The sequence below is a fragment of the Panicum virgatum genome, chromosome 6N, assembly GCF_016808335.1.
Source record: "Panicum virgatum strain AP13 chromosome 6N, P.virgatum_v5, whole genome shotgun sequence".
Taxonomy (NCBI): domain Eukaryota; kingdom Viridiplantae; phylum Streptophyta; class Magnoliopsida; order Poales; family Poaceae; genus Panicum; species Panicum virgatum.
The window spans coordinates 25726594-25739572 of record NC_053150.1 but is presented as its reverse complement, the minus strand read 5'-3'; the positions used below and the strand labels follow the sequence as shown (position 1 = coordinate 25739572).

At 48.1% G+C, this 12979-nt stretch overlaps 1 protein-coding gene and 1 pseudogene across 3 annotated transcripts; one reads left to right on the top strand and one right to left on the bottom strand.

Annotated features, from left to right (window-relative positions):
* Positions 1 to 1913: 1913 nt before the first annotated feature.
* On the bottom strand, positions 1914 to 3382 carry LOC120678027 (annotated as a pseudogene).
* Positions 3383 to 4182: 800 nt separating this feature from the next.
* On the top strand, positions 4183 to 11527 carry LOC120679640 (aberrant root formation protein 4-like). Of its 3 annotated transcripts, none has more exons than XM_039961277.1 (6): positions 4183 to 5576; positions 5668 to 5871; positions 5975 to 6124; positions 8206 to 8385; positions 9182 to 9233; positions 11002 to 11527. In XM_039961277.1, exons 3-6 carry the CDS (start codon positions 6104 to 6106, stop codon positions 11214 to 11216), a joined length of 468 nt encoding a protein of 155 aa, XP_039817211.1. In that variant the 5' UTR covers positions 4183 to 5576; positions 5668 to 5871; positions 5975 to 6103; the 3' UTR covers positions 11217 to 11527. The 3 variants fall into 3 exon arrangements, with proteins under 3 accessions (XP_039817211.1, XP_039817210.1, XP_039817212.1); XM_039961278.1 differs by adding an exon at positions 7890 to 7967 and having other exon boundaries at positions 4185 to 5871; XM_039961276.1 differs by having other exon boundaries at positions 4183 to 5871.
* The last annotated feature ends 1452 nt before the right edge of the window (positions 11528 to 12979 follow it).

Here is a 12979-nt window from a genome sequence, read left to right as displayed (position 1 = left end):
AAAGGGGGGATGATGGATTTAGGGGGAGGCCATGCCAACATTGAATAATAGTAAGCATCCAAGCAAGTGTAAGTAGTCCAAATTGTCAATTTTTGCAAAATTTATGCTTGCTTTGATTGTGTTGTCATCAATCACCAAAAAGGGGAGATTGTAAGAAACATGGCCCCATTAGGCCATTGTTTGTGATTTTGGTGATTGTATGACAACATAATCAATGAGACTAATAAGTTTGTCAAGTGAATCATATTAGGTCCCAAGGATGAATACAAAGCCCTAGCAAAACAAGAATCAAAGAAAGAACTCACAGAAATGCTGAATTGGTTGAAGTTTCACATGAAATAGTAGCACCGGTTAAACTGATGTATTAAATTGGTGCCCAAAAATTGATCTAATGACATGAACTTCTGGATATCATTGTATAGATTTTCATAAGCTTTCCATAGAGTCCAAGATCATCAAAATCGGAGTTCAGAGCAAAAAGTTATGACCAAAACACGAGAAAATTGATTTCTGTGTGGCACCAGTTATACCGGTGCTCAAATTTTGGTCAAATGAGATGACCTTCAGCAGAATCTTATGGAGAATTTTACAAGCTTTCCATAGATTACAAGATCATCGTAATCGGAGTTCGGAGTAAAGAGTTATGACCGAAATACCAAGCACTGTGAAAGCTGATTTTTGGAAGCACTGGTTCAACCGATGATCACCGGTTACACTGGTGGTCAAACTTTGGTCAAACGAGATTATCTTCACTAGAATTTTGTAGAGCATTTCACAAGCTTTATATAGAGTACAAGATCATTGAAATCAGAGTTCAGAGTAAAGAGTTATGACCAAAATACGAAGCACTGTGAAGCTGATTTCTGTAGCACCGGTTAGACCGGAGCTACAAAAAAAAAAGCACCAGTGCAATCACTGTACTATTGACCAGAGAGCATGTTTTTGGGTCCAAAAAGTTTTTTAGCACCAGTTAGACCGACGCTATCACCGGATACACTAGTGATACCATATTTCAGCTACATAACTTGTCAGAAAAGGTACTATTGACCAGAGAGCATGTTTTTGGGTCCAGAAAGTTTTTTAGCACCAGTTAGACCGACGCTATCACCGGATACACTAGTGATACCATATTTCAGCTGCATAACTTGTCAGAAAAGACCAACGGCTAGTTCAAGCTATTAATGACCGGTTAGACCGGTGACTAGGCACCGGTTAGAACAGTGCTTAAGCAGAAATGCTCCCAACGGCTACTTCAAGTTTGTGGGCTATGTATATGGCTTCCCCCGGCCATTTTGGAGTTGCTGTAGTTTCTAGAAGTCACATTCACACCCAAGAACACCTCCAAGCCATCCAAGAGCATAGTGATCAAATCTTTAGTCCTTAGCACAACTTTGTGAGTGTTAGTGCTAGGTTAGCTCTTAATTGAGTGAGAGAACAAGGTGTTGTGCCTTGTGCAGTGGTTCTAGAGTGAACCAACATTGTATCTCGGTGTGTCGGCCCCTTGGAGCATTGGTAGCTCGCCGGCACGTCAACGACCCTCCGACTTGGTGTGGAGCGGCGTCGACATCTTTGTATGGGGGGAGTGGAGACCCCACCCTTCTTGGTGAAATCCTTAGTGGAAATCGGGATCAAGGTGACTGTGGTGACTTGGTGTCCCCAGGAGCGACTTGATTGCTGAGAAGCAATACTCTTTGTGAGTGCTTCAACTACGTGGATGTAGGTGTGCCTTTGTGGCTAACCGAACCACGGGATAAATCCTCATGTCAAAGAGTTTGCTTCCTCTGATCCCATCTTTAAGCTTCCACATTTACGTATTGCAATCTTTGTGTGCCTTTACTTTCATAGAGTAGTTTCTTGATATGATTGGCTATAGTTTGTTAAACTCTTTTTGGGATGAGAGTTTCACACTAGAAGAACTGTAGTTGCACATTTAGATAGCACGTTTTAGTTTTAGTTTTGTGCAAATTAGTTGGAGCCATAGATTAAGGTTTTAAGTTACCTAATTCACCCCTCCCCTCTTAGACTAGAGCATCCGATCACTTTCAGTTCCCAAATCACGCATCTGAGAAACAAAATTACTAAAGTAAAAGAGACTGTCAAAATTCAGAACACAACACTGAATATGAAATGCTTTTGCATAGTGAGAGTAAGACCTTCCCGTTCTTTGAGCTGCTTGGTGCCCAGCGTCCGTCTGAACCTGCTGTTGTTATAAGCTTCGGAGGTGCTGAAGGCGTCAGCAACCTATGCCCACTGCTTGATTGTCTCCTGCTTCTCCACCTTGTATGGTGCTGTGGCGGTGGTGGCCGCCACCGCCGTTCTCGCGGCATGTCCTCTGGCATTGTTGTTGTCGCTTGCCCCTTTGGAGCCGCTCATCTTCATCACCGTGGCCGCCGCCGTGGCGTCGGGCCCGGGCTTCTTGGCCCAGGCGAAGCCGGTGGACTCAGCAAGATGCACGGGGCTGGAGAGTGGAAGGCGGTCCGCGATCCGGGGTGCCTCCTTGAAGCTGTTGGACACGGTCCTAGCGTATGGCGCTGCGTCGCCGCCGCCGCCGTCGGCGTCACCGTGCCCGTGCCGCTTGCTGATCGCCGGCACGGGCTCCAAGTCCACGAACAGCCGCTACTTGCCGCCGCGCCGCCATCGGCGGCCACAGCAGGCAGCAATTTCTGCACACATCAGGTAAGCTCTGAACAGAAGAGAAACACACAGGGCGGGCGATGTCGTGTGGCATTGCGCCTCGGCGTGCACGTGGCTCTGGTTCGTGTCCTGCAGCTGCATGCTCTTGTGCCCCCTCGACGGCCGCCTCGCCGTCTCGTCGGCGTGGCTCTGGGCGTTGCTCCTCCTCCTAGAATCTTCCCAGAACTTGGCGTCCATCTCCTTGTTGGGCGCGTACTTGGGCAACCCCGCCGGGTTGCACGCGTACGGCGCCGTCGTGAAGTACTCGGCCGGCAGGGTCGAGGGAGAGGAGCGAGGCGAGGAGGTGGAACACGTGGTCGGGCATGCAGCCAGCGAAGGCTTTGCTGAGGTGGCTCGGGTATGGGTGCTGCGGCCGGACCACGTGCCGTGCTCGTCGCCCGTGCGAGCTCCGCCGCCTGACATTTGAGGCCCCTCGCCGTGCGCAGATCCAACCCTATGCACAGGCCGTGCAGGCCGGCCCCGCCGCCGCCGCGCAGACTGCTAGACAGGCAGAGTAGAGGGGGTGGTGGCTTTTATTCACTACAGCCGGCAAACAGGACGACCTTGCCGCCGCCCGCAGGCCGGCCCCGCCATCGCCGCGCAGCAGGATGCCGCACTGGAGGAGGAGGAGGAGCACGTCGCCCGGCAGCAACACCGAGAACAACACGCCAAGGCGGCCCTGCAGCAATGCCAATTCCTCCACAGCCATGTGCCGCGCTCGTCGCCAATGGACCACGTGCCTCGCTCGCCGCCCGTGGAAGCTCCGCCGGCCGGCGTTGGAGGCCCTTGGCCGTACGCAGATCCGGCTCTGCGCACAGGCCGCGCAGGCCGACCTCGTCGCCGCCGCGCAGACCGCGCAAGCCGTGCGGCCGTCCTTCGTGCGCGGACCCGGCTCGGCCAAGGAAGGGGGGAGGGAGGTCGGAGCTCGGGCTGCCGGATCCGGACGCTGCCGCCGTATGCACCATCGAGACAAGGAGAAAGGAGGAAAGGTAAATCCGGAACCGCTGCTCGCGAGGAGCAAAGGAACGCCACCGACAGCAAGGAGGCGGGGCAGCGGGGGTTTGGACGGAGGACCACAGCAGCGCTGGAATGTTGGTGGCCAAGGTTGCCCGATGGACGGAGCAGGGAGCAACCAAGCAAGAAGATGGAGTGGGGAAATGATTGGAGCAGCCAGCAATGAAGGTCATGGGTAGGCGCTAGATGTGGGAACGGCAAGAAACTCGAGCGGAGAGAAGGCGGCCGTGTGAAAGGCCGACCAAGGAGACGGCACAACCGCGTCAGGTGTGGACGCGTGACGCCGGCACGCACAGGCGATGGGAGGAGCAGGTGTGAACGGTTGACACCGGGACGGGCACGCGGTGGGAGAAGGCCCCCATGACGCTTGCATCATAGATCATGGAAGGAATATCGGACAGCCAGAAGATTTCTTGCCGACATGGATAGCGCCAACGGTGCCACAGCACTTGTGCTTTAAGCCTTTAACATATAGAAATTGCACCTCTCGCCTCTCTCTCCCCTCCGTTCCCAGGCAGGCCACCGCTGCCCTTTCTCTCATCTTTTCTTTGTTTTCCATCAAATCAGCAATAGCTGCATCTGTCTGTCCTCCGAACTTGGCCAAACATCTTCATACTTCATTCTCTCAACCGAAGCACCATCGGCAGCTAGCAGCTTAAGCATACTGCTCAGTCCTCATCGATCCTTATTCCTCTTTGTACCGCTTCCAAATCAAAGCAGCTCCTCTGAATTACTTCCAATCAAAGTAGCTCGTGCTCCTCCCTCCCTCTATTCTTCTATCCGCCGAATCAAAACAGGCAGCCAGTCGCAGAGCAAGTCAAGAACCCCTCTTCCGCACCAGTCGTTGTCTACCTGCGAGCCATGGCAGCGACGCCAGCATTGCCCGTAGAGGGCGGATGGCCCTTTTGCCGGCGTCACCCCTAGAGCCTTGTGCGTCTGGAGGAGGATGGAAGGGGAGAAGTGAAAATGGCGCGTATGGATGACATCACGCGGAATCACAGATGGAAGAAAACCAATGGCCGCCGCAGAGGAAGCAACGGTCGAGGTAGGCGGCGGCGAGCGCAGTGAAGCCCAGCTGCGCCGCGCCGTGGCACGCCCAGCCAACTGCAGCCTCACGCCGCGCCACGCCGCTATACCCGTCCTCCTCCCCCTCGGCTGCGAGCACCACCCCCTCGTTGGCCTTGTGCCCTCGTCAAGCGCCACCGGACACCGCTCCGCAGCGTCTTCACTAGGCTCCTCGTGGTAAAGGTCGAGGTGCTCCTCGGGGCAGTAGAGGGGATTGAACAGCGCAGCGAAGGCCTCCATGGCGAATCGCCTAAAGAGCGCCAGGAAGAAGCTCGTGAGAAAAAAAAAACACGACGCGGGAAGGGCGATCGGGAGGAGCGTATTTTTACCTATTGGGGAGGGAGATTTAGCAATTGTTAGAAGACGAGGAACTAGTATAGAAAGTTATTGGAGAGAGTTTTTTTCTTTTCTAAAAAAATAAAAATAGGGAAGTGAGATTCGGGAACTCTTGGAGATGCATTTAGCCAATATCTTGTTGCAGCATCTGGAGTTGGGAAGAAAAGGTTAAAACCCCATTAGTGGGCCGCGTCCATGGGCCGCGAGAGTCATGAATTCTAGCACTGCGCAAGAAGTTTTTTTTTGAAAGAAGCACTGCGCAAGAAGTAAAGGCCCACCATTGCACCCAAGGAGGAAGAATAAGACCGACCCACTGTTTGTTAAGGTCAGTTTAACGAGGGATCCCGATTATCGACCCTCCGACGGGGCACACCGTGGCAGCAGCTTCATGGCCGCCGGCGGTCCCTCCGCCGCGGACACAAGCGACGCCCCGGCCACCTTCTCCTCTGCAACTCCGTACCCCGACCGCCTCCGCGAAGCACTCGACGGTCGTACTATACATCGATCTCGCAGACCATATGCTGCTTCCCCCAACCCTCTAAACGAACCCCCCCCCTGAAATGTACGCCTCCGCCGCAGGAATGCAAATCCGGCGTCTCCGATGCTTTGGAAGCCGCCTCTTTAACCGTCTCTGAGATTGTTGACGCCGCCGCCGCCATGAGTGCTGAGGCCGATGACGGGAGGGGCGACGGCGATGGCGACGCCGCGGCGGCGGCGGCCAGGGTCTCCGAGGAGATGCTCCGCGAGGTGCACGAGTTCCTCTCTCGTCCGTCTTCGAACCAGGTCGGCACCGTTCCTCTTTGAAGCAGTGTATCATATTGTGGTTTTTTGGGGGAGAACGGTTGGTGATTGGCATGCTGATTTCGTTGCTTTGTTGTGAGAACAGATGGCAATTGACGCGCTCTCGCTTGTGCTCCCCAAACATGTGGCCAAGCTTGGAGTTCAAACGGGGGGATGATGGGACCTTGCTGCTGCTATCCTCAGGTTCTTCGTGACGAATTGCAGTCCGAGGGACATGCTCTCCATCCTCTGTGAGGTGATTACGCTTTGATTTGTTTTTGAAAAGTTCTGGCTGTTGGTTAACTGTCATGTAATGATACTGATAGGATGTCCCTTCACACATGGAAGCTTGAGCTTGATAATGCTTGCAAGCTTGACTACATTTGCTGATATGAAATTGCTCCACCCTCAGATTGCAGTTTGTGGGGTGGGGGTATTAGGATGACTGAACTTGTAATGTTAGATGTGGGATAGCAAGTGTATAAACATGGCTCCTTTGTGTTAGATGTGGGATAGCGATAATGTTATACATGGCTCCTTTGATGTACTTCTATGTGTGCATTGACTGGCAAAGGCTATAACTGATGCCCATTTGGCCTCTAAAATGCCTGATATAGTTTCTTACCATCAAATAGATCTGGATGGATTAGTCTTCAACATTTAACTGATGTTGTCTTTGCCCAGATTTGTGTAATGCAAATGGTTTAGCATCAAATGGCAGACCCAGGATCTGAATCTGGGGTATGCCTAGACAAAATTTTTAGTTTGCAAGTACGATAAAAAAAATTGATAACACAGCTACAAAATTCTCTAGCAATGCAGTATACAAGTATAAAATATGAAAAATTCACATTCTAACATACTAATGGACTATGGATACACCAATTGACGAATTAATTACTCAAGCTACACTTCATAGCAGGAATTACTTGGCTATAAGCTGCTCTAAATTTCTCAATGGAGTAATACAAGTCTACATACTTCTCTAGAGGAGCATTGCTGAGTGAGGTGATAAATGCTATTGCATGTTTGCAAGGAATACCAGAAACTTGCCATTGCGTGCAATAACATGCCCTCTCATTTGGGGACTGTCTAAGCCCCTAGGTGATCCTATAGCCTGTCTAAGCATTTGCATGAACCAGATCCAGTTCTCATTTGTTTCAGAATCAAAGACACCAAAAACAAACTGCGAATAACCAATTATGTCCATCAACAGCTGAAGCACTAGCTAATTGCCCCTTGAACTTGCCGGCCAAGAAAGTGCTATCTATTGCTAAGTACGGCCTGCAACCACTAAGGAATCCCTCAATGCATGGTTTCAAGGCAAAGAAGAATCTCCTATATCTGTTGCTCGTCTATTGTGACAACGTCAGTGCTGTCTATATGATAGCCAACCCTGTTTGTCGATGACGAACGAAGCACATCAAGATTGACATTCACTTCCTCCGCGAGAAGGTGGCTTTGGAACAAGTTCGTGTTCTACATGTGCCTTCTTCGCATCAGTTTGCTGACATAGGGTCTTCCTATATAGTTGTTTACTGAGATTGGATCCAGTCTTGGTGTCTGTCAGGCTCCCCTTGCGACTGCGGGCGGGTGTTAGGTATATAGGTGTTGTATATGTATTACTTGCACCCCAAGCCTATACGGCCTATATAATGAAAGGTCACCCCCCTCCCCTCCTAGGGTATGTGGTGTTTCTCCAATTCTCTACGCCCCGATCTAGGGTTTCGGGTGGCAAACAAAGCACGAGACGGGGGTAACGAGCACCAGCCTTTCCTCTTCTATAACAAGGGGCATTTCCGTCCATTCGTGTAAAAATTGACAAGCTACACTCAAATGTTAACGGAACATGCTACTAGACTTGACAGCAATGAAAGTTTGAAGTAGTGTCAAATAGGGAATTTTCAACTTTCGAGGGTCAAGGAAGGAATTAGTAACTTTAGTAGTGTAAAATAAGGAATTTTCTCTATATGTACCGTGCATTGCCTAGTTTCCTTTATTTTTAAAACTAATTTTGTCAGGTTATTTCAATGGTGCCCTCATATTAGAGATTCGACATCTTACAAGCTCTTCTAAACAATAGCATGTCGCCGTCCTTGGTAAGGACACTATTTGTTCTCTAACACTAAGTTCAAGTGGATACATTCTTTATGTTTTGGTTACTTCCATGATGCCTATAATCTATTGAAGGACAAAACAAATTTAAAAATATTGTGAGACTTATCGTAACCCTTTCTGATCGACAGTGTGCTAGGAATGACAGAAACAATATCTTTGAAAATTTCTGCTTCTCTTTTAACTTCATCAATAAAATTCTGGCTTTTGCTTACTGTTCAGACCGCAATTCTCCTAGATCTAGTGAGGGATGAAGTTTTGAGAGAGAGTCGTCAAGCTGAAAACAATTGTGCTGAATCTGATGGATTGCCACCTTGGGCTTCTCATGCACTTGAGTTAGTCGAGCTGATTTTGAGGCCTCCACAAGGTGGCCCTCCTTGCCTTCCTGATCACAGTGAACAGGTACATTTCCTTTTACTGGTCTACTAATGTGCTTTAAATAATGGTTGCTTGTGTATAAGAAAAGGAGTTAAGAATAAATCCCTTTGACTAAATAGTCATTTTCCCTCTTAATCTAAAAGGACGGGATTTGATCCCAGTCAAACAACCCTTTAAATGCTGCACAGATATAATTGGTTGGCCTCTTTGATTGCTCGTGCTTGAGTAGTTGGGGGTTCAAAATCAGCAGTTTTGCTTAGTTTCATGGTTAAAATAGTTAGGGAGATTTTATCTTAAATTACCCTGCTAGTGAAGTGGATCAAAGCCAATGTGCATATGTTTCCCTTTTTCTACTCCATTCGTACTGCATTGGGATGTATGCTATAATATTTTGATTTTGAAGACATCGTGTTGCAAACCGCTAGGGGCACGAAATCCATGTTACTGAGCTAAAATATGCTATTTCAGTGACCAGATTGATCTTTGTCCATAGTGGACAAGACTGCAAGCACTTAAAACTGCTGCCAGTGCATTTTGTCCTGAAAGGAAAAAAAAAATTGCAGGGACGATAAGACATGTATTTGAACATCTGGATAAAGCTGTGCTGTGCTATTGGTTCTGCAGTTCTATTAGTTATATATTTCTCAAAGAATTATGAAACCTTGCATGTGGTCGAGCAAGGTGGTCTTCTGGTGCTATATTTTGGCCACTGTTTGATTGCTGTGGTGTGGGCTCAGTGGTTCATTTTGGAGTGCTCTGCTATTGTAAATGTATACTTGTCTGCCAATATGATATTTCACAATTTCCTATTTGTATGCAGGTAATATCAGCTCTGAACTTGCTTAGATTTATTTTGATAATAGATTCAAGAGGTAACATCCAATCCAAACCTTAATGTTAATAATTTATCTTCAAGTATTGATAAATTTGTCACAACCTTGGCATGTTATGCTTATATTGCATCCACTACATTTCAGCTCATGCAGCAAATACCATTTAGTTATTATATGCTTCAGATTTTTTCCATTTTTATGTCAATGTAAACTTCTTATTTTTGTGATTCTCAATTACGCATTCTGGTTTCATTTTCAATGCCAAGTTTTGGAGTCTTTTACCTGTATGCCATTACGAAAGATGGTTTTTACCTATGTGCCACTAAAAAATTCACTGGCAACTACATGCTATCGGCCAAACTTTTTTTGCCCTCCATGCCATTCCGTCGACCTTCCATCCAATTTTCTCCCCTGACATGTGGGCCTGGACCGTGGAAATGTGCAAAATACTCCCCTCTCTGCCTGTGCCTGTACACTATTGTGCTGGTGCCCGTCGTGCTGCCTCCCCTGCCGCGCCACCCCAGACGCGCTGCCTCCCCTGCCACGATGCGCCACCGTCCGCCTCGCCCTGCAGCGCCATGCCACCGCCTGCCTCCCCCTGCAGTGCCGTGCCACCGCCAGCTCGCCCTGCAGTGTGCGCCGCCCACCTTACCCTGCTGCCAGGAGCTAGCTATACTATGCTCGTTGATCTACTTACCACTAGCTAGCAGTACCAATTGCAATGCATAGAGGTTACGGTCATCAGATAGATTCATGCAATTACTAGCTAGCCACACCCACAACGGATTGGAGCAGTCAGGAGCAGATCGGGGAGAGCACGAGGCCGTTCTCGTTGCACTCCCAGCAGCGAACCACCACCGTGGTCCATCGCCTGTGGCCCGCTTGGTTGTCGAGCACGGGCACGGCCAGTCGAAGCAAGGTAGAAAGCTCGTGCCGCCGCATCCGTCGCAGCTGTAGGTGCCTAATCTGGGTAGGCCCTCCAGCAGCAGCGCCAGCAGACCCTGTTCGTCCAGGTGCAACACCTCCGCGCCGCGGACGTGGCGGCCCCGCAGGAATAGCCTGGGGAGCGAGCGGGCAGCGGGTGCGAGCAGCTACCGGAGCTCCTCCCTAAAGCCCCAGTCCATGGAGACGTCGCCCTACCTCAAGGCGACGCCGTGGGCCTGGAGCGCCGCGCGGACGGTGTTGCAGGCCTCTGCGGACGGCGGTGCGGCGCTGCAGGGGAGGCAATGCGGCAGGGGAGGCAGCGCGGCGGGCACTGGCACAATAGTGCACATGGACGGGGAGAGACGGTATTTTGTACATTTCACTATCCGGGCCCACATGTCAGGGCAGCTAACGGTGAAAACTGGATGGAAGGTCGACGGAATGGTATGGAGGGCAAAGATAGTTCGGCCGATGGCATGTAGGTGCTAGCGAACTTTTGAGTGGTACACAAGTAAAGACCATCTTTCATAATGGTATATAGGTTAAAAACTCCTAAGTTTTGGTAGATGCTTACCACGTTGCTTTCCAAAGATGTGTCCAATCAGCAAAATCATTGCATCTTGCAAGTTCGTATTTTGTTTAACAAATGTCAAACCAACAGCTTGGTCCAGCATAGGTTCTTATTCCAAAGTTTTAATTCTTGCACGTACTTGTTATTTATGCATAAATATATATACGTAAAATTCAGCTACTATGTTGCGGACACATGCAGTACGGGTCGCAAATAGGGTGTGAAATCAATTATAAAGCTTCACAGTTTTTCACAGTGAGTCATTTGTGAATTGTGTGTTTGATCATCTTGTTTTTCTTCTTTTTTGGTCAGGACCAAGATCAGGGAAATTCTTCCAGAAAGAAACTTTACACAAGGTGCATTCGGAGTGGCTGATCCCATTAAGACCAATTGTCTCGGGAATTCTGTCAGAAAACGAAAGGGATGATAGTGAGCTTGCAAATCAGATCTTGTGCTCGTTAAATCCTTTTCAATTAGTGTTGTACCGCTGCATAGAGTTGGCGGAGGACAAGATGAAGGGTTGCTAACGTTTTCAGCTCACTCTTTCCATGCGGTACTAACCTCTGTGTATTGAGTAGGTGGTGACAAGATAGAAATATCTTGCGGATTCAAACTCCATCGTTTTATCTTGTGGTCTCGGGCATTCTTCAGTTCCCTTGCTAGTATGGTTTTCTTTGAGAAGTTTAGGAAGAAATTTCCTATTTGATACTAGCAAAATGACTAATTCCTTCCTCGACCCTTGAAAGTTCAAACTTCTAACTTTCATTCCCAAAATAGATGGTATTGCCGGCTAGGCTTTTGTAGCTTAGATCAACATAGCAATATTTTTCAAAGGACATGAGGATTTTGCATTTTTTTAGATAAATATGCAGGCATGAATGTTAATTCTCATAATTTTCTGAGCAAATTGACACTTAAATTGGATCTGTAGCGACCGTCAACACATACCTAAAATCTATACCATCATAGATGGTTTAGTATGATCATATACTTCATGTACATGTTCTTCGTTGGATCAGACTTGTCCTACAACATGAGATACATACGTGAGAGTAGCTACATGTGTGTAGAATGAATTTTCCGTATACATATTGAGTTTAAAATTTAAACTTGGGGAGTGAATAGAGAACATGCTGGCATGAAAAGAAATTAAGAGTGTTACATGGTTATTGGTTAGGAATATTTAATATGAAACTGATCCTAATGATTATTGTATAAATATAATCCTAAAAATTTTCTAAAGTATTTTTTAACATAAAATGTCACGTTAAAAGTTATCTCGTAAATGTACACAGAAAATAATCCCCTAAAGAGTTGGACAATTGATAGCTTAAGCAAGTAAATTGAACGTTAATTTTATTGGAGGTTAACAGGACAGTGAATTGGTAAGGATATTAAAATAAATTTTTTTCTCTACTTACACCTTTTTGGTATCGAATTGGACCTAAAAAGAAAACAGAAATGCTAGGGATCAAGGGTCCGATGGATCGGATGCTCTTCCCCACCATTCATTCCAGACAGCGGGATAGTGGCGCCAGCGGCGAGCCCCAGCCGATGGTGACGTGAGACAGCGTGTGAGGTCGGCGGCGGCAAGCCTGCGCGGGCGGCCGTGAGCTTCGAGCCGGCAAGCTCCGGGCCATGCCAAGCAGCTCCGGGCGGCTGCTGGGTGGGGCGCAGGCAGTGAGGGGTCGGGCCGCCGCTCCCCCTCGCCTTCCTTTGCCTCAGTCGCTACTTCACTGCTCGGGTAAGCCGTGCTGGCCGCTGGAGGAGCTTCAGGCGGCAGCCATGGCAGACAGCCCTGGAGGTTGAAGAGGAGTGAAGGCTGTGGCGAGCACTAGTTGGTCATGTTGTAATAGGTATTTTATGACGTTGAAGTAGATACTTCTGAAATGTTGCATGTGCTTCATGTAGATGTTGCAAAAGTAGATCTATATGTTGAGTTGTTGTATTTGTTGCAAGTGTTTTATCTAGATTGCAAGTATTTATCTGGATGTTACGTCTTCAATGAGAAATTTGAATGTTCCATGCAACATAAAACATATGTTGCGGCGTGTTTTTTCCTTATCCGGCTGAAAACTTTTTTCAACATTTTTTTGATGTTGCAAATGGTGGGTTTTTATATTGCAGATGTTTTCGTTCTGTGTTGCGACGTTATTATTTGATGTTGCGTTGGACAGAGAAATTTATATGATTAGTTTGAGTACTCGGTAAGATTCTTGTTGTGAAATCTATCCACCCAAGTTTGAGTACTATACTCAGCACAGTTGCTCGTAGGGTGTGTTGATAGTTG

Bases quoted from the DNA above. Each gene is read 5' to 3' on its own strand.
- LOC120679640 (XM_039961277.1), top strand. From the start codon at position 6,104: ATGCTCTCCATCCTCTGTGAG. The intron at 8,386-9,181 runs GTACATTTCCTT...ATTTGTATGCAG, and splicing joins TTCCTGATCACAGTGAACAG to GTAATATCAGCTCTGAACTT. The intron at 9,234-11,001 runs GTAACATCCAAT...TTTTTTGGTCAG, and splicing joins TTTGATAATAGATTCAAGAG to GACCAAGATCAGGGAAATTC.